Source organism: Camelus dromedarius, chromosome 22 (assembly GCF_036321535.1).
Source record: "Camelus dromedarius isolate mCamDro1 chromosome 22, mCamDro1.pat, whole genome shotgun sequence".
NCBI lineage: Eukaryota > Metazoa > Chordata > Mammalia > Artiodactyla > Camelidae > Camelus > Camelus dromedarius.
Window position 1 is genome coordinate 35,106,239 of NC_087457.1, and position 25,731 is coordinate 35,131,969.

General features: G+C 55.0%; 1 protein-coding gene and 1 long non-coding RNA gene across 8 annotated transcripts in view; one reads left to right on the forward strand and one right to left on the reverse strand.

The window, feature by feature from the left end:
* ARHGEF10 (Rho guanine nucleotide exchange factor 10) overlaps positions 1–10,594 on the reverse strand; it is a 72,071-nt gene extending 61,477 nt beyond the window's left edge. For 6 of the 7 annotated variants that reach the window (XM_064477612.1, XM_064477611.1, XM_064477610.1 and 3 more), the window contains exons 1-2: positions 10,518–10,594; positions 666–748 (exon numbers count right to left, since the gene is read on the reverse strand). In XM_064477612.1, coding sequence (XP_064333682.1) covers positions 666–702 — 37 coding nt within the window. In that variant the 5' untranslated portion in view covers positions 703–748; positions 10,518–10,594. Of the gene's footprint in view, positions 1–665; positions 749–1,421; positions 1,661–10,517 lie in introns of those variants that run through there. The other variant, XM_064477607.1, reaches the window with a different exon arrangement.
* Positions 9,669–12,250, forward strand: LOC116149232 (uncharacterized). The gene is made up of 3 exons (XR_004132866.2): positions 9,669–9,943; positions 10,032–10,145; positions 11,145–12,250. It is a non-coding gene; the product is annotated as an uncharacterized LOC116149232 (long non-coding RNA).
* Positions 12,251–25,731: the final 13,481 nt, after the last annotated feature.

Genomic DNA, 25,731 nt, shown 5'->3' on the forward strand with positions numbered 1-25,731 from the left:
CAGAGCCAGCCACTCACACTGGATGAAGCCGCCGTGAGAGCAGCCGGAGTGCCCGGAAACCGGGAAACCCTGCTGGGGGGGGGGAGGCCAGTGGCCTGTGTGTGCAGCTTCCCCCCAGTATCTCCGGTGATGACTCTGCTCTAGGGAGGGGACAACAGGACACTTCAATGTGCACCCCCCTTTTCACATCCTTGCTCAGGGAGGGAGGGAGGGAGGGAGGGAGGAAGGAAACAGGAAGGGAAGGAGGGAGGGAGGGAGGGAGGAGGCAGGAGAAAGGGAACCTGCGAGCAGCTCAGCCAGCAGGTGCCCGGTCGGCCACAGGCACACGTGTTTGGCGAGCTGCGGTCCGGCCTCAATTTAGTCTCTGAACCAGGAAGTCGTCCACCCTTCCCCCAACCCAGATGGGCTTCTGATGTTGAGGTAAACATACGGGACTCTAGATACTGGCGTGTGCACTGCAGGGAGGAGGGGGCTCAGCCAGGATGCCTCCAAAGTGAGGGGCACAGGCTGAGAGCACGGGGCACCAGGGCTCCCCCTCAGCGTCTGCCCAGAACCCCCTCCCCAGGAGTGCCCACCCCATGCCCCAACCCAGCCGCAGCAACTCAGTGATTCCCAGAGCCTGGGGTCCCGGGAAAGAGCCCCCATCCGCCGTGACCCGCCGTTACCTTCTGCCGCTGGAGCGGGGGGCCCTGGCTGGTCCATGTCGCCGCCGTCCACCTGGCTCCTGGGCCTCGGAGGAGCCGGGACCCTGTGAGGATGAGACACGCCATCAGGGGTGGGTGGGGGGACGCCCACCGACCACCTGAGGAAAGAGGCTGGACTTCATTCACAACTGCAATTGAAGAACTGCCACCTACTAGTGGAAAGGCTGCAAACCTTGAAATAAGGCTCAGGGCAGAGCGCGGCGCAGAGCTCCCAGAGCAAGACGCCACCCGGACCCGCGCCAGGAGTTAACTCGCGCACCAGGGGTTCACTGGCCAGACCCCTCCAGCCCCCGACACCCTCAACTCTCCGCTTCCTCTCGCACGTGCTTGGAGCGGGGAATGAAGACGGAAGCCCAGTATTTCTTCTTCCTTCAGCTTAATCTTCATCAGCTTTGAGTGAAGAACGAATTTCTGAGGATTACGGATGTGCTGTTTTCTTAAGCCCTCGGGCCTGGGCCGGACCTCTGCAGGCCCGCCTTGTTTCCTCTCTCCTCTGCCCTCCTGTTTCCTTAACGTGATCAGAAAACCTGGGTCTGAGAGCGAGTGAGACACTAGCTAAGTTGTGAGAAGGCAGGTTCCCTGGCTCCGTGGAAAATGTCCCACGGACCAAGTGCCCTGTTCAGGAGTGTTTGCACCAGAACAGGGGCGGGAAGCAAACTTTGCTGAGACAGGAGAGCTCTGCAGAATCACTGTCCGCATCAAAGAACCAGAACTCACCCTCAGAGCCCAGAGGCCAGGACAGCTACCCGGACGGCTACCCAGACAGCTACCTGGACGGCTACCCAGACTGCTGCACGGCCGTCCTGGTGGTCCCCCCTGTGGAGGACGACGGGCACGCCCCTCGTGCCTGCGTGGCACAGTCAGGACTGGAACCCAGGCCCGGGCACCTCGGTCTGTGTGCGCGACCCTGTAAGAGTTTCAAGCAGACCACAACGCTCAGGGACACTTTCCATCCCACATCCGCATCCCCAGGACACCGTCTTCCTGAGACGGGAGCTTCCCAGGAAGGTGACACACATAACCTGCCTCCGGGTCTCAGGCCTGGATGTCGGGGCCCCGTGTCTGCTCCTGGCACACGCTGCCCAGCACTGCGCCAGGTGCCACTTCCGCGTCAGGACCTCCCAGCAGAGCCAGAGAGCCTGCCCCACAACACCCAGTCTGTCCAGGCCTCCCTGTCACTTCCCACATCACACGCGCCCCATCCAAGAACAGGCACAGAGCACACCAGCAAAGGGCGGTTCTGGCCCAGACCAAGGACACCGAGCAGAGTCCTCACCCCAAGTAACCGGAGGAGGGAGGCAGTGAGGAGGGGAGAAAGCAGGAGACACCCCTCCACCGGGGCCCCAGATGCCCAGCAACTTCTCGCATAAAGCAAGTTCCAACTTCCAAAACTCATCCTCATGCATGAGGACAACCAGCCTCAGGAGTGGAAGGAACTTGGGAGAACCCCTGGGGCTGAAGTCCATCCCTGGGCGTTCCTTGCAGGGCCATTCGCTGCACCCCTGGTGCAAAGTCAAGGGTGCCCCACAATGAGGCCCCACCCAGGGGCTCACTTCAAGCAGGAGTTCCCCTCATTCATGGGAAACGAGCTAAATGTTCCACAGAGAAGGAAGAGTGCCATGTGATGCATAATTACACCAGTCGCTGCAGACGAAGCCACTGTCCCCCGGAAGTTCAGTGGAGCTTTTCATCACGTGTCCAGACAGCACCTGCAATCACCTCTCCCTCACGGCCGTCCCTGCTGCAGGGGGGTGAGACACCCCAAGGACAGGAGGAAGGAGGACCGAGCCGGAGCACAGCCCCAGCGCAGGAGCAGAGAGCGCCTTCCTGAGGAAGATGGAGGGAAGGGCAGGGAGAGGCGGCCAGCCTGCTATGGGGGCCTGTCCAGGCTCAGAGAGCATCCACAGAAGGTGTCTGATCAGGGGACTGCTGTGGCCAGAGTTGCCTTTTTGAAAGGTCATAGTGGCATCAGGTGGACAGGGCATCAGGGAGGAGGGCCAGGTAGAGGGAGGCTGCCCCAGGACGATATTGGGCAGGAGCCGAGGCTCGTGGCCCCGATGACGGTGGAAACAGGGAGGGGGCGGCACAGGAGATGCATGGAGAGTGCGGCGGCAGCAGCCACGTGGCAGGGATGGGAGCCTTCCACGAATTTCCCCATTTTCTGTCTACGCTTGACTTGTGGTTTCACCCCATTGTGGGAGGAAAACGTGCTTGATACGACTTCAACCTTCTTAAATTTATCAAGACTCGTTTTGTCACCTAACTTGTGACCTATCTTCGACAATGCTCCCCGTGTACTTTACAGGAACATCCACTCTGCTACTTTTGGATGGAATGTTCCGCACATATCTACTAAAGCTCAGTAAAGCTGCAGAATAAAAGATGCCAGAGACGCCAGAGGGAAGAAAATGACAGGCCAATATCCCTGAGGAACACAGATTCAAAAAATCCTCAACAAAATACTGGCAAACCAAATTCAGCACTACATTAAAAGGATTTATCCCAGGGACGCAAGGATGGCTCAACATCCACAAATCCATCGGTGTGGTACACCACATTAAAACAACGAAGGTAAAAGTCGTAGGACCACTTCAACAGACTCAGGAAAGCATCTGATAAAAACTCTCAATACAGTGAGTACAGAGGGACTGTACCTCACATAAAAGCCACCTAGACAAACCCACAGAAACACCATCCTCAAGAAGGGGAAGCTGAAAGCCTTTCCTCTAAGATCAGGAACAAGACAAGGATGCCCACTCTCACTACTTTCATTCAAAATAGTATTGGAAGTGCTATCCAGAGCAATCAGACAAGAAGAAGAAATAAAAGGCATCCAAACCAAAAGGAAGAAGTAACATTGTCACTCTTTGCAGATGACACAATATTACATACAGGAAACCCTAAAGATTCCACCAAAAAATTGTTAGAATGAACAATGTCAGTAACATTGCAAGATACAAAATCAATATACAAAAACCTTCTGCATTTCTATACACTAATAATGAACGATCAGAAAGAGAAATTAAGAAACTAACCGCATTTACAACTGCATCACAAAGAAAAAATCTGGGGAAAATTTTAATAAGGAGGTGAAAGACATATACACTGAAAACTACAAGACATTAATGAAAGAAAATGAAGACACACATAAATGGAAAGATTTTCTGTGCTCACGGATTTGAAGAATTAATACTGTTAAAATGCCTATGCTACCCAAAGCAGTACAAAAATTCAGTGCAATACCTATCAAAATTTCAATGGCTTTTTTCACCAAAACACAACAAACAACCCTAAAATGTGTATAGAAACACAAAAGACCCCAAATAGTCAAAGTAATCCTGAGAAAGAACAAAGCCGCAGGCATCACACTTCCTGGTCTCAGACTGTGTTACAAAGCCACGGTAATCACAACAGTGTGGCACTGGCACAAACAGACACATAGACCAACGGAACAGGACAGGGAAACCAGAAACAGACCCACACTTCACATGGCCAATTAACCTACAAGAAAGGAGGCAGAATACACAGTAAGACAAGGATGGTCTCTTTGCCGAAGAGTGGAGGGAACGCTGGACAGCTACGTGCAAAAGAAAGAAATTGGACCACTATTTACACCGTAAACAAAAATTAACTCAAAATGGATTAAACATTAGAGACTGAATGTAAGACCTGAAACCACACATCTCCTAGAAGAAAATACAGGTGGTCAAGTCCCTGACATCCGTCTCAGTGATGCATTTTTGGATTTGACACCAAAAGCAAAGGTAACAAAAGCAAAAATAAACAAGGGGACCACATCAAACCAAAGAGTTTCTGCACAGCAAAGGAAAACCATCACAACGTGAGAAGGCACCCTGCAGAAGGGGGACCTACCTGCAAACCATCTAGTAAGGAGATAACGTCTAAAATATACAAAAAATACCCATACAGCTCAAGAGCCAAAAAAACAGCCCCTCTGATTTTTCAAATGGGCAAAGGAGATGAATAGACACGTTTCCAAAGAAGACATTCAAATGGTCAACTGGTCCACGGAAAGCTCAGTCTCTCTAATCATCAGGGATGCAAATCAAACGCACGATCAGCTAACACCTCACACCTGTCAGACGGCAGTCATCGAAGAGACGAGAGGTAACAAGTGTCAGTGAGGATGCGGAGAAAAGGGAACCTCCTGCACTGTTGGTGGGAAGGTAAACTGGTGCAGCCGCCATGGAAAACTGTATGGAGGTGCCTCAAAAAATTAAAAATAGAATTGCCATCATATCCAGCAATCCCATGTCTGGATATTTATCCAAACAGGGTATCAGAAAGATATGTGCACCACCTCCATTCATCACAGCATCATTTACAACAGCCAAGACATGGAAACAGCCCAAGTGTCCACTGACTGATGAACGGAGAAAGATGTGATTCACACACACACACACACACACACACACAGAGTCACCATGGAATATTACTCAACCATAAGAAAGAAGGAGATCCAGCCATTCTCAGCAACAGGGATGGACCCTGCGGGCACTAAGCTAAGGCAATAAGTCAAACAGAGACAGACAAATATGTATGCCCTCACTTCTTTGTGGAAGCTTAAAAAACAAAACAAGTTCATAGATACAGAGAGCAGACTGGTGGTTGCCAGAAGCAGGGTGGGGCGTGTACAAAATGGGTGAAGATGGGCACAACGTGCAAACTTCCAGTTACAAACTCCCAAGTCCTGGGATGTGATGTACTTATGGTGACTACGGTCAGTGATACTGGACTGCATATCTCAGACACGCTCTCACAAACGAGTGCCACCAGCTCCACTGTGAAGGCCACCTCGGCCTCCCCGCCTGAGCCTCCTGCTCCCACCCGCTCGGGACAAAACCATTTCCGCCCTCCCTCACATTCGCAGTGTCTGATCTGTCAGCAAATCTCCTTAGCTCCACCCTCAGAACAGACCAGAATCTGACGAGCCACTCTCCCTCCCTCCAGGGCCACCCTCTGTCTCTTGCCTGACTTACTGGAGAAGCCTCGTAACTGGCCTCCCTCCCCCCTCCTCGCTCCCCTATAACCATCTCAACACAGCGGCCAGGAGGCCCACAAACACACAAGTCAGATCTGCCTGAACCCTTTTCTGTCACTGCTGCCTCCCTGAGGTCAAGCCCTGTCTTCCTCAGTCCCAGCACCACAGCCCCCAGCCATCTCGCTGCTCCAGACACACTCCTGCCACAGGGCCTTTGCACCTTCCGTTCCTTCCACCCCAAATGCTCTTGTGTGGATGTCAGCGCAGCTCAATCACTCATCCTAAGATCTTCACTCAGTACCGCCTTCCCAGCGAGGCCTCTCCTGGCCCCTGCCATGGGTCCCCAGCCCCGCCCCTTCAGCACCCCCAGCCCCACCTCCTGCTTTACCTTTATCCTCATCTCAAGTACCGTGTGCTTTCCTCATCTCTCTTCTCCCCCAAACACCAGGACATCAGCCCCACAGAACAGTGCTTGGTCCATCTGCTCACTACCTAGTCCTGGGACTGAGGACCCTTAGGACCCACCACCTGGTAGGTGCTCACGAAACATCCGTCAAATTAACAAGTCATTTCCAGACTGGCAGGTGACACGTCACAGCTTGTTACGCGACCACATGCACCTGTTCCCGTTTGTAAAGAGGCTAGTCCCTTTTCCTCAGGGCTTTTTTTTTTTTTTGCAAGTGCAAGAACTTGCTTTTAAAAACGCATGAGAACAAAACAACACTGAATATATGTCCTCAGGAGAGAAAGCCCCAATGGGATCGCTGGCAGGCGCACACAGCCTCCTTGCCTTCCGGGAGTCCTCGCCCTTCCTCCTGCAAACGGTGGAGAAGGGGGCGCTCTCCAGGGCGACCAGAAGATGCTCCCTGAGGCCTGGCTCTCCTCCGGGCAAAGGCAGGCGCAGGGACCGCACACTCTGGAGGCAGCCCCGCCTCCCCCTGCAGCCCTCGGGCTGGCTCCCAGGTATCCCCAGCGCCTGGCAGGACGCCGCCCTCTCGTTCCTTCCTGTGAAGTCACCGGAGCGGTGCGTGTCTAAACGTTTTTCCAGAACAGAGGCTGGCAGCCGGCCCAGCGGGCTCCCAGGCTCTGCTCCACGTCCGCCTCTCCAGGCCCTGGACTCTGGGCCACAGACAGAGACCCGCGTCCTCTGCAGACCCCAGGACCCGATGGCACAGGTCTGATTTTAGCTCCACTGAAAAGCGGTGAAGATGGAGCACTGACCCTCCAGCACCGCTCTGGGCCAAGCGCTTCTGCTGAGTCCACAGAACCGCGGGCAAGGCCAGCCCGGCTTCTCTGACGGACATGCGTCAGCACGGCCGCGTGGCCTGCTGAGTCCAGCGCTCGAGGACAAAACTTTGATCAAGTTCCTACCACTCTGCAGCCAGAGGGCTGGCCGGGCCAGGAGCCACGTCCACGTCCCCGGCAGGAGCGGGAGGCCCCACACCCAGCCCGCCGCTCCCGCCGCCAGGCTCGGACCTGCACACGCCGTCAGTAACAGGCGCCGGATTCCTTCCACCACAGCTCAGCGCTGCGCGCACAGGCGCGGGCTCCGGCTCCGGACGGGGAGCACGGGCGACTCTGGAATCCCTGGGCTGTGTCTATGCCCGCCCACACGGGACCCATCCGACCCCATAGCCAGTGCCTACCCCCTGGAGCCCTCCCCGCTGCTGCTGGAGTGAGGCAGAGCCCGGCCCGGTCCAGCCGAGGAGCAATCCTCTCCGTGTGCTGCAAAGGCCGCCGCGTCCTCCCCGAGACCGAGGCCCTGCAACCCTCGAAGACGGAGACCCAGTAACCCTCAGCACAGAAGCAGCCTTCCAGCTACATGTTCTCACAGCCTCTGAAGTCGGCATCACCTGTCTCTCCTCCCTTCACAGAAATAACGCAAAGAACAGAATAAAACAGCAAAAGTGCACAGCACACCCTCATCAAAATGTGAGTCCTGTGCCATCAAACTGTTATCAACACGTGCGTCAGCTCTGACGCTCCCCACCAGTGAGCAACGGCACAACTTCAAAATCCAGTCTGCGTTTGACTGTGGAGTTTAAATGGCCACGGCGCTTTCCAAAAAAACAAAATGACAAGGATGTCCACACATGAGGTCTGGTCCCCCACAGCCAGACAGCCTGCCCGGGGCCCAGGAACAAACAGCAAAACCTCCATCCACGAAGCAAAGCCCAGGCCCTTAGACCCAGACACACCTCACGTGCGGAAGGTCCTGGGCTCCGTGGAGCCGTCAGTGCACAGAGAATGCCGGCATCCCCACCTCTTCCTCTTGTCGCCCCCCTAAAATCCCCAGTTCAGGAGTCACAGGGGACTCAGATGGGTAACTGGCCCCGGGGGGAAGGCTGGCTCAGCCGGGCACGTCCGGTGGGACCACCATGGTCACTCCTGCCCGTGAGCCGTCTCCACAGTCCCTTTCACAAAGGCCACCGCAAGGCTTTGGATGCTGTATTTTACTTTAAAAGACAATTTCTAGCATCAGAAAGCAGCCAATGGAAGACAAAAATGTTAAACTTAAAAACAATTTTTTTAATATTAAAAAAAAATCTTTTGAACTTTGTGTAATGAAACAATGAAACACCAACAACGCACAGAAAGCACCTTCTGCCAGCACGTACTTTAGTGACAGAAAGAACAGGAAATGAAAGAACAACACTAGGACCAGGACTGGTCATTTTTATAACGAAAAATTTGAAAATGTGTACACAAAAACAAAGAAAGGAGCAAAAATGAACTGTGAGGCCTGGATCTTTGAAAAGCCTGAGTCGGGAAGGAGAGAGGATGAGGGGACGGGGGTGCGGGGGGACCGGTGCTGCACAGGAGGGTCCTTTCCAGCTCTCCTGGCCTCACTGCTCACAGGGCAGAGCCAGGCCACCCCCAGCGCAGGCCCTGCCACACATCTGCAGAGCACGGTCAGTCATGGCCTCAGCTCTCACACCCTCAGCACCTGGGTGACCGAACTCCCCTATGTACTCAAAGCCCCCAGAACGTTCCCCTTCTCCTCCAGAAGTCCCAATTGAGAGCTGTAACCTCATAAAGGTTTAACACCTATGTTCCCGGTCTTCTTTCACTCTGATCACGTTTGTCCCTGTGCAAACTCTGCATGATGTATGAAGTACACACAAATATGCTCTGAATTCGTCGTTGCCGCCTTTCTGTTCGGCCCTGTGCGTCACTCACAAGGAGTCTGTCACCGACAGAGGACAGAGCCAGTCTCCACATTTTCATTTTGCTCCAAGGTATGCAGAACACCCTTTGTTTAAGATGCGTTTTCATACGCTTGCCCTCCAGCAACGTCCTAAGTGAGTAACCTGAAGTTCTGCAGGTGACCTGACTCACCCAGGGTCGGGTGAGCAGTTCCAGAACTCAACCTGGGGTCCAAACTCCAAGCCCCTGCAGCCACCAGAATGCCTCTGTCACCAAGAATTTCTGAAGAGTCTTCCAACCTCACCACAAAAAACTAGGGAGAAGGGGAGGGTGTAGCTCGGTGGTAGAGCGTATGCTTAGCACGCATGAGGTCCTGGGTTCAATCCTCAGTACCTCCAATAAAAAAAAAAAAAAAAAAGTTTTATGCAAAGAAAACGCAGCATGTCAAAATATCAAGATGACAAATTCGGTTAAAACTAGAAGGTCAAGCTCAACTTCTAAAAGGATAAAAAGCTATTTTGAATAACTGGTTTCACCTCATCCCTAGCTGTCTATAATGTGCTCTGATAACACCAGGCCTGTGTGGACATTAATCAGTTAGGAAACAGCACCTTCAAGGAGTGACTTTTCTTATTGACCTGAAATCATGAAACCACAAAAGTTACATCTGACTGTGAAGAGTCACTCGGTCACCTGACTGCAGCTGCGGTCACTTAATCACACCCTAAGGCCAATCAAGTAAACACTGTGAGAGCTTAAGGGGGCAATCATGTTTCAAAATTACGCAAAGAGTAGATCTCATCTTTCCTGTCTAATAAAAGTCACTTCCTATAAAACAGAAGCTCAGAATATATAAGCAATAAATGAACAGCGACAATCTTATCCATTGCAATGGTCCACCTGGAGGGATATTATGTAACTCTTGCACAAAGTCCACAAAGTTGACAGAACACTGACAGCTACTCCATTTTTACTTTGTGGCTCAACCCCAAAGTGCTGCCAGGAGGGGACGATTCAAGCATCTGCCGACCAGTTTCTGGAGCCGTGGGTAGACAGGGGCGAGAGGAAACACACACAGGTTTTTAAAGTGGTAAGTTTTTTCACCCTCGAGCGGGCCAAGGACCTCTGCCTCTATAGATAAGTATAAATCCCTGTGCCCACCCTTTCACCCCGACTAGCCATGGCTCATGCAACTGCAGGGGGTCGCGTGGACCCCAGGCCGGCCTGCGGTCCCTCAGGCACAGAGCTCACAGCCGGGAGTCTCGGCCAACCCCGTTATCCCCGGACCCACGGTAAGTGGGCTGCCCCGAGGCCTCGGCTCCGGCACCCGCACTGTGAGTCCTGGGCGGGGCGCACCCCGAGGTGTCCTCGCGCCTCCCACAAAACCTGGGGTGGGGAGGCAGCCCGGACTCGGCGGGGCGGGGGGACTTGGCTAGCTCGGGGGCAGATGGGCAGAAGTGCAAGTTTCACAGGAAAAAATAAAACTCCGAGTCCCCGCGGGCGGCTCGCTGGAGGCGCGGTGCAAGGGTCCCCATCTGTCCCCGGCCCGCTCTCACGCTGCAGGACCCCTGCGCGCCCCCGCCCTCTCTCACCTGCAAGACCCCCGCCGGCCCCCGCCGGCTCTCACCCCGCAAGACCCCCGCCCGGCCCTGGCCCGCACTCACCCTGCAGCCGGGACCGGACCCCCGCCCGCTGTCCCTCCGAGCGCCCCTCTCCCCGCCCGGCGTCCGCCGCCGGGATGCGCCCCGGCCCCGCCCATAAGGAGGCCGTCCCACCCCCACGCCGTGACTGGCCGGATTGGGCGGCCCCCGGAGCCCATTGGTTGCCGCGCCTGCCCATTCCTCAGCCGCGCCCCGCCCCGGCGCCCGCGCATTCCTGCGGAGCCACGTGGCCGCCTTCGCCCCCTCCTTCGGCCCAACGCCCCGCCTGGCTGCGCACGCGTGGGCGCGGGGCGCGGGGCCCGACTCCCAGAGTCGGGTCTGTTCCGCGTGGAGCCCCCGGGCTGTTCACGCGTGGAGCCCCCGGGCTGTTCACGCGTGGACAGGGGCCGCCGGGCAGGCCACACCTCCCAGGGTCCCCCAACCCCCCTCCGGGTCCCCACAGCATCCACCCCTTCCCTTCGCAAGCCGGCCCTGCCTGCAGGGCGTTCCTGGATCCTCCGAAAGTCAGCTGCTGCGCTCAGATCCGCCGACTCTTGGGAGTTTGGAAATGCAATGATTTCACACATTACCGAGGCACTTGTAAAGCTTGCCTTTTGCTGGAAAGCGCCCATTTTCCCTGGTATCTTTCAGGTGAGCGTGGATTCTAGAATTCCACACCTTCTAAGAGCGTCATGCTGTTGGAGGAGAGCGCGACCCTCGGTTCCGTCCTTGAAGGCATAGTGCTTATTAGGCCTGGAAAGCGTTGCTGTGCTGTGAACCCATCTGAGGTTAAAACCTACCCGAGTGTTTGGTTCCTCCCAGGAGCGCCTAAGATGAACGAGAATTCCCTTCTGTGCTCTTGGAGTGGTTCGCCAGGAGCATTTCTCTGCTTTATAATTTTAAAAAAGGAAGCATATTATTGTTATAATTTCTGCTATAGGACAAAACGGGAGATAAAGCAACTTTAACAAGGATACAAACCAAAATAACAGCTGAAGAATAGTATCTGTTACCTGGTCGACAGGGTAAACAGACGAGTCACACCCTAGGCTCCTCCCATCTCCTGCCAAACCTCTCAATCATAGAAGTAATTTAAAGTCAGCATTTTAAAACGCCAGACGTCTTAAAGCTGTCGGGTGCCATGCACTAGGCTTGCAGAAGGAAGAAACAGGGCTAAATGCCACAAAGCTAATTTAAACATTAAGTGTCCTCAAAGCCCCCACCCTGTAGAAGTTCTGCCCTGCAGATGGTGGCTGATGTAAATCACAGCTAACATACAAAGATGAAAATGCCTGGGAAATGGACAGTAGCAGGTAAGGTAATATTTTAGCACATTTATTATCAGCATTTGCTAATTTTATGGAGATGGACCGAGCCATTTTTAAATGCTATTTCAGACCCATCTCAGAGCACACTGTGAAGATACTAGAGCCTGAACCAGCTGAAGAGGATGCTTCCTCTCGGTGACTTACATCTCTGCTGCTAGGGCCTTCCAGCAGCTTATTCAAGTCTCCTGCCCAGTTTTAATAGTCACGGTGGATAGAGGTAGAAAGACCGAGTAAGTCAGTTCTAGGTCACCACACAAGACCCGGATGCTCGTGTGTCTGGTCGAGCAGAACACAAACAAGAGGGAAATGGCACCGGCGTGTATGGGTTCAACAGTGGAGTCGATTTGCAGATCCTATTGTGGTTTCTAACACTAATAAAATCCTGTGTGACTCACACAAGTCCCTGAGCTTCTGTATAACCATCTAGAAAGTGTGACTAATAGTAGCTACATCATAGACAAGAAGTTTAGGAGAGAGAACCATACAAAGGACCCGTGTGCCGTCCAGCAGGAGTAGACATTCACTAAGCCATAAAGTAATTTGGTTCCATCTTCTTTTTTCTTTTTTTTTTTCTTTTCAGGAGCAAACAAACATATCGATTCACCTTCTGATAGATGGTTCCCCTGTTTTTAAAACTTAAGGAAGTTCAAGAGGCTGCTATGGTGGCACCGTTTTCCACCCAGAAATCACGTTATTGTGGACCCCAGGGACAGTACCGTAGCACCATCAAAACTCAGGGAGCTTCCCGTTTCCACACTGGATGCACTGACCTCTACGCTCAGGGCCACCAGGAAGGGCAGCGGGGTGGGACACCGGGGCAGTGCCGAAGAAGGTGGGGCACGAGGCTGGGGCAGAAAGAGCTCTGACTGAGGCCTCCAGTCCCGTCTAGTTTATTCTAGTGTTCTTCAGATACATCAGTGTTTTCATAAATGTTCTATGAGTACTTGAAAAGAGTGTATTTTGCACCTGTTGATGTACGGTTCTACGCATGTCAATTAGGTCACATTTGTTACTAATTTTTATTGTCTCCATTTTCTATCAGACACTAAGAAAAGAAGATTAAAATTTTCAAACGTTGCTACTCTGTCCAACATTGCACTGAAACACCCAACCAGTGTGATAAAGCAAGAAAAGAAAACGTACAAGGATTGGGGAGAAAGAAAAAACTGATTGTTCACAATGTGATTGTGTACATAGAAAATCCAAAATAATCTGTAAATAAGCTATTAGAATTAAAAAAGGAATCCAGTAATTTGAGATGGAGCATAGACTGAAATGTAAAAATTAAACTATTAAGTTTCTTGACAAAAATATAGGAAATATTGATCTTGGAGTAGGACACAAAATGCACTAACCATTTAAAGTGATTAAACTGGACTTCTGCTTATGACACCAGCAAGAAAGTGCAAAGGCAAGCCGCAAACTGGGAATCTGCAGTACGTGATCTGACAAAGGTGTCAGTAAAGAGCTCCTGCAAATCAGCAACAAAGACAGTCCATTTAAGAACAAATATGCCTTCAGTCAGACAGACAAGTATCACAGGATGTCGCTTCCACGTGGAATCTAAAGAAAAAAATGCAAATTTCATTTACAAATCAGAAATAGCCTCATGGACATAGAAAACAAACTGTGGTTACCAGGGGGAAGAGGTGGGGAGGATAGACTAGGAGTTTGAAATTAACACATGCATATTACTGTATATAAAATAAGCAGCAAAGACCTACTGTACAGCACAGGGAACTACTCAATTTCTGGTAATGAGCCATGATGGAAAACAAACTGAAAATATATATTTGTACGTGTGTATATGTATAACTGAATTGCTTTGCTGTACACCTGAAACTAACATTGTTAACTACTTCAATAAAAAATAAGAATGAAAAAAAATACATCATAAAAAATTTACTGATTGACAGTAGGAATAGAAAAGGGTGCTCAGTGTTATAGCTTTCAGGAAAATTCAGATTAAAACTACGTGAAGATACCACTTCACCTGTACAAGAATGGCGAAAACTCAAGACTGACAACAGCGAGTGCTGGTAAGGCTGTGGGGCAGCTGGAACTACTGTCGCGTTAGCCAGCGCTCCCCAGAGAAACACAACCATTCAGGGATGGATCTGCATCTCCATCTAGACCTGTGGAGCAGAGGACCACGGATACAGAGGACCACGGATACGGAGGACCACGGATACGGAGGACCATGGATACGGAGTCACTGCTTCAGAGTCACACAGATGGTGAGAGAGAGACTGATCATGAGGACCTGACCATGGAGACAGGGACGCCCCCTGGCCTGCCAGAGTCAGGAAAGCCGGCAGTGTAACTCAGTCTGAGGACAGGGGAGGCAATGGTGGAAGTCCCAGTCTGAGGACAGGAGGGCGGAGATGTCCCAGCTCCTCAGTGAGGCAGAAAAAGGGACGAATTCCTCCTTCCTCCATCTTTTGTTCTAGTCAAGCCCCTCTGATTGGATGGTGCCCACCCTGGTGGGGGAGGTGGACTAACTTTACTGCGTCCACGGACTCCATGCCCACCTCCTCTGGAAGCACCCTCGCAGACACCCCTGGAAAGAATGTTTAATCTGGGGAACTCCAAGGCCGTCAGTCACCCCATGAAATTAACCGTCACAACTACACATGGTGGGTGGGACTGTGAAATGGCTCAACCACCCGGAAAACCTGTTTTGCCTTTTCTCATGAGAGAGGCCCGGCAGCCCGCTCTCAGGCACTTACTCAAGGTAAGTGAGAACAGGCGGCGGTCAAAAAGACTGTTGCACGAAGGGTTTATTCATAGCAGTTCAAACGGTTCGAATCAGTGCAACTAGTTCCAAACTGGAGAAGCAACCCAAATTCAACCACAGGATGAGTGTATGAACAAAGTGTGGTACAGGCACACACTAGGACACAGGATAACAAAAAAGAAACAGTAACAAAAAGGAATAAACTGTGCACTCAGTGGCTGAGGTGAACCTCAAGAACGGTGTTGTATGAAAAAAAACAGACCTGGGGGCATTCTTTGCCCCAAACTGTGTGTCCTTCTCTGCAGAAATGGCCAACGGGGTGTGTCTGTGGCTGCATTAACTCAGCCCAAGATAGAGTCGGCAGAAGGCAGGTGCGTGGAAGGGCGGCAGGGCGGGTCCCCAGCACGCCCGTGCCCTGAGCCGAGGGCACGCTCCCTCACTGCTGCACCCTTGCCCTCTCACTGGGTGCCTGGACCACCTCCACTCTTCACCCTGCCTCCCCCACGCCCCCTTCAAGGGCGGGCAGCCCAGGGGACAAGGCGGGGTTGGGAGAAAACAAAGCAGGAGAGGCAGAGAGGAGGTGCGGGGACCTGAAGATAAGGAAGGCAGGGCCACGCTGCTGCCATGTCTGGCGGGTCATTGGAATCTGGTGGGGGAGAAGGGCACATTGTTCCAGGCTGGAGACAGGACCTTTTTGTTCCCAGAGCCCTTGCAACAAGGACTAAGCTGTTTTCTTGCTTTGCTCGTCTCCAGTTGGGGGAGGAGATGGGCAGAGCTCTAAGGAAAGCCGCCCCACAAGCCTCGAGGACCAGGGGAGGGAGGCTGGGCGAGAGGCCTCCATTTCAGTGCCTCAGGTTTGCACGTGGACTCCTTGGGGCCCAGCAGGTGACACCTGGCAGTGGGAGGGCTCTGGAAGGGTTCTTCACACAGACGCCCCCCCATCCTCCCCCCACTCCTCCTGGCCTCTGGCAGACCCTCCAGGGAGCTGGAGCTGGGAAGGAAGGACAGAGAGAGGGGACGCTCACGGGTGTTCTAGAGGGTTCTTCCCTGCTCGGAGAGCCCTGGTCCTGCCTGAACAAACTCGAATTCTCAGCACGGTGAGCATGGGAGTCATCGGTGTCCCGGAGACCCACAGGAAGGAACATGCCATGATTCTAGGGGCCCAAAGGAACCCCCGCACCCCTATCCTGTGTGCAGGTACATCTGTCTTTCTGCCCTGAGCTTTTCCATTAGGGCATCTGCAGCCCCCGCCATCGTGTAAGAGGCCAGCACACCTCAGGTCTCGGTCCACCTTCACCGTATTATCAGGGGCCACTAGGAGGAGTGGGGGAGGGGAAGGGAGGGTGGAGAGGGAGGGGGAGGGAGGGAGGGTGGAGAGGGAGGGGAAGGGGGAGGGGATGGAGGATGGAGGAAGGGATGGAGGATGGGGGAAGGGAGGGGGGAGGGGAATGGGAGGGAGGGGAGAGGGAACCCCGGTGCCCAGTGGTCCTGAGCAGCAGAGGAGATGAAAGACATTTCAGGGGACAGGGAGGCTGGGACCCACACGACCCACAGTCCCTCGCTCCAGGTCACCCCATGTCTGGAGCTGCACCACCTACGGTCCCGGAGGACGTTTCCTCTGCCCCAGTTCATTCCCATCCCCTCAGCGATGGTTCCTCCCCTGACCCACCCCAGTGGGCTGACCACCAGCAACTGCCTCTTCCTGTCAGCAGGAAACTCACCCCCGTTGCATCCAGAGATGCTGAGGGTGACCTCCCCCGTCCAATCCGATCCACACGCAGGAGGACAGGAACACCTTCTCGGGGACGTGGAGTCCCCACTTCTGCCCGAGGCCCCTCCTACTGCTTCAGCGCAGAGCTCAGACCTCTGCTCTGTCCCATCTCCAGGCACCCCGCAGAGCCCGCCCCACCCTCCAGACCCTCATCACAGCACCCGCAGACGGGCCCAACTGTCCTAGGACCCGAATTCTGAATGAGGGTCTGTGGCTGCAGAATGTGACCTAAGGTGCTCACTCTCCTAACTCCCCACTCCCAGCCCGCTGCCCCAGCCCCAACCGGCTTCTGTTCCACACCGGGGACCTGGTGAGCATCTGTGTACCTGCTCCCGGCGCCTGACACGGCGTTCCGAGTCCCCTGCCGTTTTCTGGGTGACAGAAGCATGTCTGTTCTAATGAGGAGACTCCTGGATGGATTCAGAAGTGCCCAGCAGGGCTAGAGGCCTGGGACTTCCCGCCCCACCCCACCTCGGGGCGGGGGAGGGGCTGGAAGTTGAGTTAATGATGGATCATAGTCTACGGGATGAAGCCCCCCTAAACATCCATAAAGTGTGGGGTCGGAGAGCTTCCAGGTGGGCGAACATGCCCCCAAATCCAGGGACGGAGCTCAGGACCTTCCCAGACCCTGCCCCTCGCGCCTGTCCATCTGACCATTCATGTCCTGTCTGTCGTCCTTCATCATGTAATGAGCCGGTAAAGGTCAGTAGCATCTCCCCGAGTTCTGTGAGCAAATGACCGAACCCAGCGAAGGGAGGGTGGGGGCCCCAACTTACAGCCAAGTCGGTCGAAGTGTGAGAGGCCTGGACTGGTGTGTGGAGCGGGCCGTCCCTGGGACCGAACCTGCAACCCAGGGATGTGACGGTAACTCCAGGTAGACAGGAGGACACCCAGCTGGTGTGGGCGGACCGGCCGGGTGGGGAACACCCACAAGTGCGGAGTCAGAGGGTCGTGAGTAGAGCAGAAGGAGCTCTCTTTTGCCATCACTCTGCTGAAACCTCGGGCTCCGGCCCCGGCAGCGTCGGCTGGGTTCCTGGGTGCACCGCGGGCCCCTTGCTCTGCTCGAAGCCACCTCTCCCCTGGCTGGTACCATGGCTCCTGGTTCAGGTGTCTTCAGATCCGCCCTTCCCTCCGTCCACGCGCTCTCCTGCCCCACTACAGGCTTTCAAGATCGCAGGCCGGGCTGGGCTATGAGCCTCTGTTTTTCCTTTCCAGATTTCTTCCCCCTAATGTCCAGTCTCTGCACAGCCCCCAGACGATGCCCAGAGCAGGTATGATGCAGCCACACCGAATCTCAGACTCCCAGGATGGTTCCCTCTCAACCCCCGGCAGAATCAAGTCCGAGCCTCTGCTTTACGGAGCCCAAGTGAACAGACAGGCCCAGGGCAGGTGGGAGCTGTCTGTCCACCTCCGCTCTCACCTGCAGGCTGCAGACTGGGGACGCACAAACTGTGTAACTGCAGCTGACCCTGAATAACACGGTTAGGAGTGCAGAGGTCCACTTAGACACCAATTTTTTTTTCAGTAAGCATAGTATCTGTATTTTCATTTTACAAACCTTTAACTTAACCAAGTTCGGGCAAAGTTTGTGTTTGATTAGAGTTCACAATACGTGGAGTCAAAAGAACTAGGGTTTGAGCCCTGATTCTGTCCAAACTGGCTTGGCTTCCTGCCCTTTGACTGTCACTGACCAACTGCTCTGTTTTGGGGGCAGAGACAGCCATACCTGGATTTTCGCTGGCTCGGGCTCAGTGCCATATGACCCAGCAATCCCACTTCTGGGTATTTATCCAAAAGAAACAGAACTGCTATCTCAAAAAGATATCCACACCCCCATGTTCATTGCAGCATTATTTACATTATTTACATTATTTACTTCAGTCCTGACCCCTTCGCAGCCTCCCGCAGCCCGGCGGTTTCTCCTTTCTCTGAACTCCGTGAGTCAGGTTGTGCTGCTCTAGAAACTCATGTTAAACTTTGGTGTATGCTTTTTAAGGCCCCTTCCATTCCTGAGAGTCTGGTTCCTGGAAGTGCCGGCTGTGCTTTTCAGACAGGAGATGAAGCAGAGGCATTTGGTTTTCTATATTAAGTCAGTCAGTGCTCGTCAGAGGCCCGGCCCCAGGCTTCCGGGAGGACGTGGGCAGGACAGTCTGTCCCCGCACAGAGCCTGTTAGCAGTAGGGCCAGGTTTCAACCGCGGACATGAGTTGTGAACAATCAGAGTCGCCCGCTGGCTTTATTGCCGTGACCAATCTCGTTTTCAAACCTCCTCCTAAGTCAAGGGTCCGGCCACGTACCCGGTTTGAGTCGCAAATTGAACCTGTGGCTAACGAGTCAAATCCACGTCACCTGCTGTCACTAATGAGGTCCTTTTTAAAACTTACATGTCCTCTCAGCAGCGCAGAGCTAAACAATAAGCCGCCGGCCCGAGGTGTTCCCAGGAACGAGGCAGCAGCTGCAGCTAGTCCCAGCAGGGTGAGAGCGGACTGGCCCCGGACCCGCCTCTGGGCCGGCGCGTGGGCGCCGTGCGGGCGGGTGGCCCAGGTGCACCTGTGTGGCACGAGGAGGCCCGCGTCCTTTCCTCCTGGTCCCATAAAAACCCGGCCTGGCCTGGCAGAGGCAGGTTCGAGGTTTCTTCTCCGGTCTCCCCGCTCGGCTGCCTTGTCAGTAAACCCCTCCTCGCTTCCAGCCTCAGCCCCACAGCTGGCCGTGCGTCAGGCCAGAGACCCTGGTAAGGAGCAGCGACCTGGCAGGAGAGGGTCCAGACGGGCCTTAGCCCGAGGTCCGGGGGCGGTGGGGGGGACACTGAGCGCCAGGGCCCTGCCCCAGCAGCCCGGCTCCCCTGCCCCAGGACCACCCGGACTTCCCCACGACCTTCCGAGCATGGCTTCGTTTTGTAGCTGAGAAGCTGTTTGGGGGTTTGGGTGAGGAGGACGTCTTCTGAGTGAGTAACCGCCTTAAAGGAACACACCTGTGTCTAAATTGTCTGCCAGTCTTACCCAGAGGGCGGGTGGAGGCCCTACTGGGTTAGGGGGGGGGGTCGGAGATAACCTGGAAGGTTGCAACGGCTGAGGGGCTCTGGTTTTTGGTCTTGTTTGCCCAAGTCGCACATCGCAAGCATGTTGCTGGAAGAGACTGGGACTCTTGAAGGTAAACAGGTGGCACATTAGATGCCACAGCTAACTGAAAATGACAGCAACCAAGAATGATGGGGCCCAGGGGTCCTCAAGTTTCCGCCAGGTCCATCAGTATCTCCCCTGCGGAGTCCCAGGTGACTATGACAATGGGAAATCAATGGTTGGACTCGTCGCCCGGGGCAGGGGGTGAGGGAGGCACCGACTTGGTTTTAAATACCCAGCTGCCTAAACTTTGAGACTCTCAGTGATGGGGGTGTCCAGAGAGCCTTCGACACCTTCTCTCCAGCTGCTAGACTCGGGGGGAGCACGGGAAGCCTGAAGGCCCCGTTCCCTGTGGGGTGAGGTTTACCAACTGAACTGAAAGCCAGGGTGGTCTCTGCACCTGGACTCTAAGTGGGTTGTTAAAGTACCACCGGAGCAGACCTGCACGCTGGGCTCTACTCTAACGCACAGCACAGCCCCAGCCCCTCCGGAAGGGACACCACAGAAGGAGAGTCCGGAGGGGCAGGGGCTGGGGTGCCGGGAAGAGCAGAGACAGCTGTGCCGGCACAGGGCAGGCTCCGCCCTGCGGCGGAATCCCCAAGCTTAAAGTGGTCTCCACTGAAGGAGCAACGGCGTGTGGCGTTAACACCTAGCAGCCTTCCTCCTGTGAGACTAACCGGCCCCCGCTGACCTCTCAGCAACCGGCGGGTCCGCAGCCAAATGCTGGTGCGCGGCTGAACAGCAGTCAGTCAGGCTGTAGGAGCCCCACCACAAGTCCCTAACCCACGCTCTGCTCGCTTTGTCCGGGGGGTCTGGGCGGCCGGTCTGGACTGGAAGGGCGCCGGTCCTACACACCCTGCAGCCGCCTGCTTCCGAATGGGAGGGTCTAGATGAGGAGTGACAATGGGACTGCTGCACAGCGCTTCTCGGGGACCTCAGTTCTCTCCATATTTCGAGACATCTCGCAAAAGACTGAAGCGACCTTGAACTAAATGGGGGAGCCCTGCTCCAGGATGCGGGTGATGCTGATTACTGGTAAGAACACCTGAGACCAGAGCAGGGGTTTGACTTCGCACTTCCTGGCTGAACCAGGCTGGGAAGTGTCCCCGAAAAGAGACATCTCAGCCCTCTGTTAAATGCTGTGAGGTTTTGAACTCAAGGACAGAGCTGCTCCGGGGAGAGACACCAGGCAAGACTGCATTTCCCACTGAGAGACAACTGGGCGGGGAGGGGCGTGGTCCTGGGAACGGCTGGGCTCTGCCGCCTCGGGATCCCCAACTTTGAGCTCATAGCAAAACCCTTTTAATGAAGTTCTTAAAAGAGAAGACAGTGAACCTCTAGTCTGAAATCCTGGAGGATAAACATCCAAAGACCAGCTCCACCCTTGCTGCACAGGACTTTATGAGAAGTGCCCCAGGAAACAGACACCAGGCTGCAGAAGGAGAACTGCGGCCAAGATCACCCAAACCTCGGCCGATTCCAGATCCAACGCTGACTTCCCCAAGGGGCCAGGTGAACCCTAGCACCTGAAGTCGCTTTTCAGAAGCTGCTGGAAAGAAATCCAGGTGAGTGGGTTTGCTGCAGTAGTGGCTTTGGAGAAGCCAGACTCTCCAGAAGGCAACGCAAGTAACTGCTAGGCGATAAGAATGACTTTCTCTCGTTGGCCCTTTGTTCCTAACCTCCCAGGTTTGGAAGGACAGCTCAGTGATGAGGATTTCTCCTCCTCTGGCAGAAGCAGGTGTTCTCTCCAGCTACAGAGCTGTCATCCAACCCCTTCCTGACCTGATCAGGCTGACCCCGTGGTTGTGCTGGTCAGGTTTTCCTCATCCCTAACTCCACGGACTTCCAGCATCAAACAGGCTGACCACCTGTCTGCTGTCCTTCCCTTGACTAAGCTGAAACTTTGTCCTGCGTCATCAGATCCTCACATCGAAACAAACCCTGGTGTCTATCCCCTGTTGAGGCTCCACTTGGTCAGGACATTGGAGAAACCATACTCTTCCTGGCCTGTCACTTCCATGTTTGATATCCTAGTGTTTCAGCCCAGTGGGTGATGACCAAGACGCCACCACAAGTCGGAAGGTAAGCCATAGCCCCTGCTTGACTGTGTCCTAGATAAAACCCGAAGACCCTGCTGCCCAGTGTCTGGCACCCGGTGCCCCCCGAGGGCCATCTCTGCAGACTCCGTTACCAGCCTTGGGCCCGTGTGGACCTTGACGGCTGGCGCATAAGTGCTGTTCGTTCAGTGGGATCAAAACGTTAACTTGAAACCAGAAACAATGTTCTCTCAAACGAGCGCCAAGCAGTTTCATTCCTCAGGCCGTGCCATCGCTGGGCCCGTGCCCCTGTCAGCAGGAAGTAGCCAGCGTCATCCTCGCCCGTTCCTTCCAGATTGAGGGATGATCAGAAAATGGGAGGCGGGTGCTGAACCCACCTGCCATCACTAATCAAGGTCGTGAAGACTTGCGTGTCCTCCAAGCAGGACTCAGCCTGATTGCCCGAGTTGTTGTCCAGGAACCTGGAGGCAGCTGCGTCTGGCCTGGGCGGAGCCTGTTGAGACTGGATAGGACCCCCACCCCTCAGCCTGGGCTGCTGCTCGGGGTCTGAGGGTGACCTTGTGAACTTGCAGAGGCCGGCAGCTTAACGATGCCTGTGCTGAGGGATGATTGCTGCACACTCTTCCAACCACGGAGGCCCACCTGGCCCCGTCTGTACCCCAGCCCCTGGCCTCCAGGGAAGCAGATGTGAGACGTGTTCTCCAGTCTCCTTGCTTTGTCTGCCCTGCAAACAAGCCCTCTTTGCCACAGACATCTGCGTCGCAGCGTTTTGGCTTGCTGTGCGCCGGGCAGAGTGGACCTCCTGCAGTGTGATGCTAATCTACCTGAACTGGGAGGGCACCCAAATGCTCCATCTTCCGAAAGCCACAGGCAGAAACCTGGTCTAGGAGGGCTCAGCTTCCGGACCCAGGGCCTCCCTGTCCATCCTGAAGACGCAAGTAGCTAAAAATAGCCCAATTGTTTAGTTCTCAAACTCACAGGCAATGCCACTTGGCCCAGAGTCCTTCCTTCCAGGCTACAGCTCTTCCTGAGACAGGGAGGAAGACCGGGGAGGCCCACGGCCCTGGGAATTCTGTGTGACCGGGATCCGGTCCCTAGGACGGACACTAAGTGAGTCTAGTGCACAGGCCCAGCCCCTCACTGCATGGGGACGAGAGCAGAACCTGGAGCGGGGAGGTGACTGCAAAGGTTAAACAGCTTTCAGCTGCCTGCAGCCAGTCCTTGGAGCCGAGCCCCAGGCCCGGGTGCTAGGCTGGGTCCCCACTCCTGTGCTGTGGGCTGATGGTGTTTGGTGCAGAGGGCCTGAGCGTGGTTCTCACCCCCAGGCTTCCCACCTGAAAGAATGTTGGGATTTTATCAGCATCTGAGACACGATTTCCTTTCCCTGATAGTTACACCTTTAAGAAAGGCGACTGGAATGCGTCTGAGACCACGGGCCGTCCTGCGTCACCTGTGACGCCTGCCAGCTGGCAAGGAAGACGCGGGGGACAGCAGCTCCTCACTGGGCACGAGGCCCCCACCCTGGGGCTCATCGGCACAGACGTACCTAACGCTCACACTGCACCAGGGCCCTGCACTGTCACCTCCCGGCTGACCGCCGGGCGGGGGTTGGAAGGAGGGTCTCCCCCAGAACAGCTTCCAGTAGGGAATCTGCTGCATTTTTCCAAGGAAGGGAAGCGGACACTGTCTTGTCAGTGCACCGGGTTCTCCGGGGTTTCCTGGGAAGGGGAAGAGGACGGTGCCCCCAGGCCTCTGGATGGGGAGGCCTGGACCAGGTCCGACCTGGGCAGCCCTGCCCCTCCGCCTGCCTGTGCTGCCCCGCGGCTGCCCCGTCTCCTGCTGCAGCTGGGTCGGAAAGGCTTCACCAGGCAAGTAAGGGTGTCAGTAGAGCCCTTTAAAACCCAGCTTTCCACAAACATAGGTCTCTCACTGGAAGAGCAAGGGCGGAGCCCCCAGCCCCCTGCAGGAGGTGTTAGAAGGGTGGGGAGAGGGTGGGTGGGCAAGCAGGTGAGGCTCAAGGCCCCGCCCCGCCCTCCCGGCCCCTGGCGCCCACCCGCCCCGCCCCTGGCGCAGCCCCGGGTTACTCGCTTACTCGAACTCGCGCAGGTTTAGTTAACAGAACGTCTCTCTTAGGTAAGGCGACTGCTGCGGATGCGGGGGTCTCACGAGGGAATGTCTCTCCCAGGCCTCTGCGTTCTGCCTTCATGAGACTGCGTCTCTCACAGAGGCTTCACGGCAACCCTGCGGTGAGCAAGGGTGGTGCCAGTTTTCCAACAGCATTTGCTCACTTTATCACAGTCCAGTAACTCTGGGAATGTTTCTAACTGATTATCTGATATGTGATCAGAGCTCTTACTGCTAGGACTCGTGGGAAGTTCAGGTACTGGCTTGCATTTTTTAGCAATAAACCGGTAAGGTGTGCATGTTTAGACGCTAGTCTGTAGGTGTGGACTTCAGTGCAGTGTAAGCTTTACATGCGCTGGGAAACCACGCCATTCACGTGACTCGCTCTGCGATCACGTTCCCGAGGTAGAAGTGAACCTGGGATCTCTCCCGGGACTGCCGGTCATACACCCCAGGGGAGCCTGGAGTCTGGGGAGCAGGACTGGGTGTCGTGGAATGCTCCGGGCCCCCTGCATCCCGGGAAGGGACATTCTGGACCAGTGTGGCAAGCAAATGACAGATGGGCTGGAGCAGAGGAGGGTCGGTCCCTCTAGACCAGACTCCAGGCGGGCTCCTCTGAGCCAGTCCCCCCTGGGCCCTGACCCTGGGCTTCACTGCCTTTTCATTGTCCTATTTCAGCAAGTTCTTGTTAAGTCAGCTTAGCCAGATCTCCCCAGGCTCAACATCTGAGTACCCTCAGTATCTGAGATTCCTTGTCTCCTTCAGTCCCCTGCATGAGGTCTGGTCCCCCCGGCCTGCCCTCAGCACGAATCCTGTGCATCCGTTTACCTGAGTCATTCTGCTATGGTGTGAATGTCTGTGTCCTGAGAACACATATCGAATCCTGGTGCCCAGTGGGAGGGTGTCGGGGGCATTTGGGAGGTGATGAGTTCATGGGGAGGGACACCTCCCTCCCTGCGGGGGCTTAGTGCCTCCGTAGAAGAGCCCCAGCCCCTCCTCCAGGTGAGGACACAGGGAGAAGACGCCGTCTGTGGACCAGGAGGGGCCTCACAGGGCGCTGAGTCGGCTGGCACCTTGGTCTGGACGTCAGCCCCTAGGCTGCCAGGATTCTCTCGTAGCTGAAGCCCCTGGTCTGTGATCCTGTTACAGCAGCCTGGACAGGGACACCCCCACCCCTGCTGCTTCCTCGGTGACTTCCCACTGGTGACACCACCTGCTCCTGGCTGTCCACCCCTACATGTGGAGGTGAGCCCGACCTCTCCCCCCTGAAACCTCGCTGCAGGAATGGATCCCTCTCAAGTAGCCCTTCTGCCATCCTGACAAGTATCGAGTGGGGGACAAGGACAGGACTCAGGTGGAGGGTGGCCGTGGTGTGTCTTGTTTGGCAGTGTTGTCGCCGTTGGTCTCTGGACTGGCCATCTCCAGACATTATGGATGAGAGCGTGGAGCTGGGGTTAGGTGGGCTGTGTCTACCAGCACTGTCTGTGTTTTAATTTGTAGAAATCATTAAAATGCAATAAACCTGTTACACGCTAACATAACATGTCCTACCTTACGAGAAATAACTGCTTCCCAAAGACCGTATTCCAGGGGGAAGAGTAAATCACTGCACACTTTTGCATCTTATTCTCGGCTTAACGGAAATAAGGGGTGCTCACAGCTGTTCTGCACTTGGAGGCGGTGCGACCACCAGTGTCTGGAACCCCGGCCCCTACCTGGTGAGGGGATCTGAGTGCAGAGGGGAACACGGCCCTGGGGCTAGTAGGAACACAGCTAGGACCCCACCAAGGGTCTGGGCTCCAGGCCACCCTGGGAAACCGCAGCAGGCAGGCAGGCAGGCGCGACCTACATGCGAGGACCAGTCTCCGACTCCTGGAACAGGGCCTTTGGCCAAGGAGAGCTGTGTGCAGACTCCTAGGACCCAGAGTCGCTCTGCTGTGTGGACAAGCCAGTAGGGAAAAATTGGACGTCGGGGGGCCAGGGCGAAGGCAGGGAAACTGGGGAACATGGGTGGAGGGGACGACCTCTGGATCCTGGTTTCCTGCAGGCAGGGCCAGTGACAGTCCAAGAGCTTTGACTTAACACAGACAAAGTAACGATGTG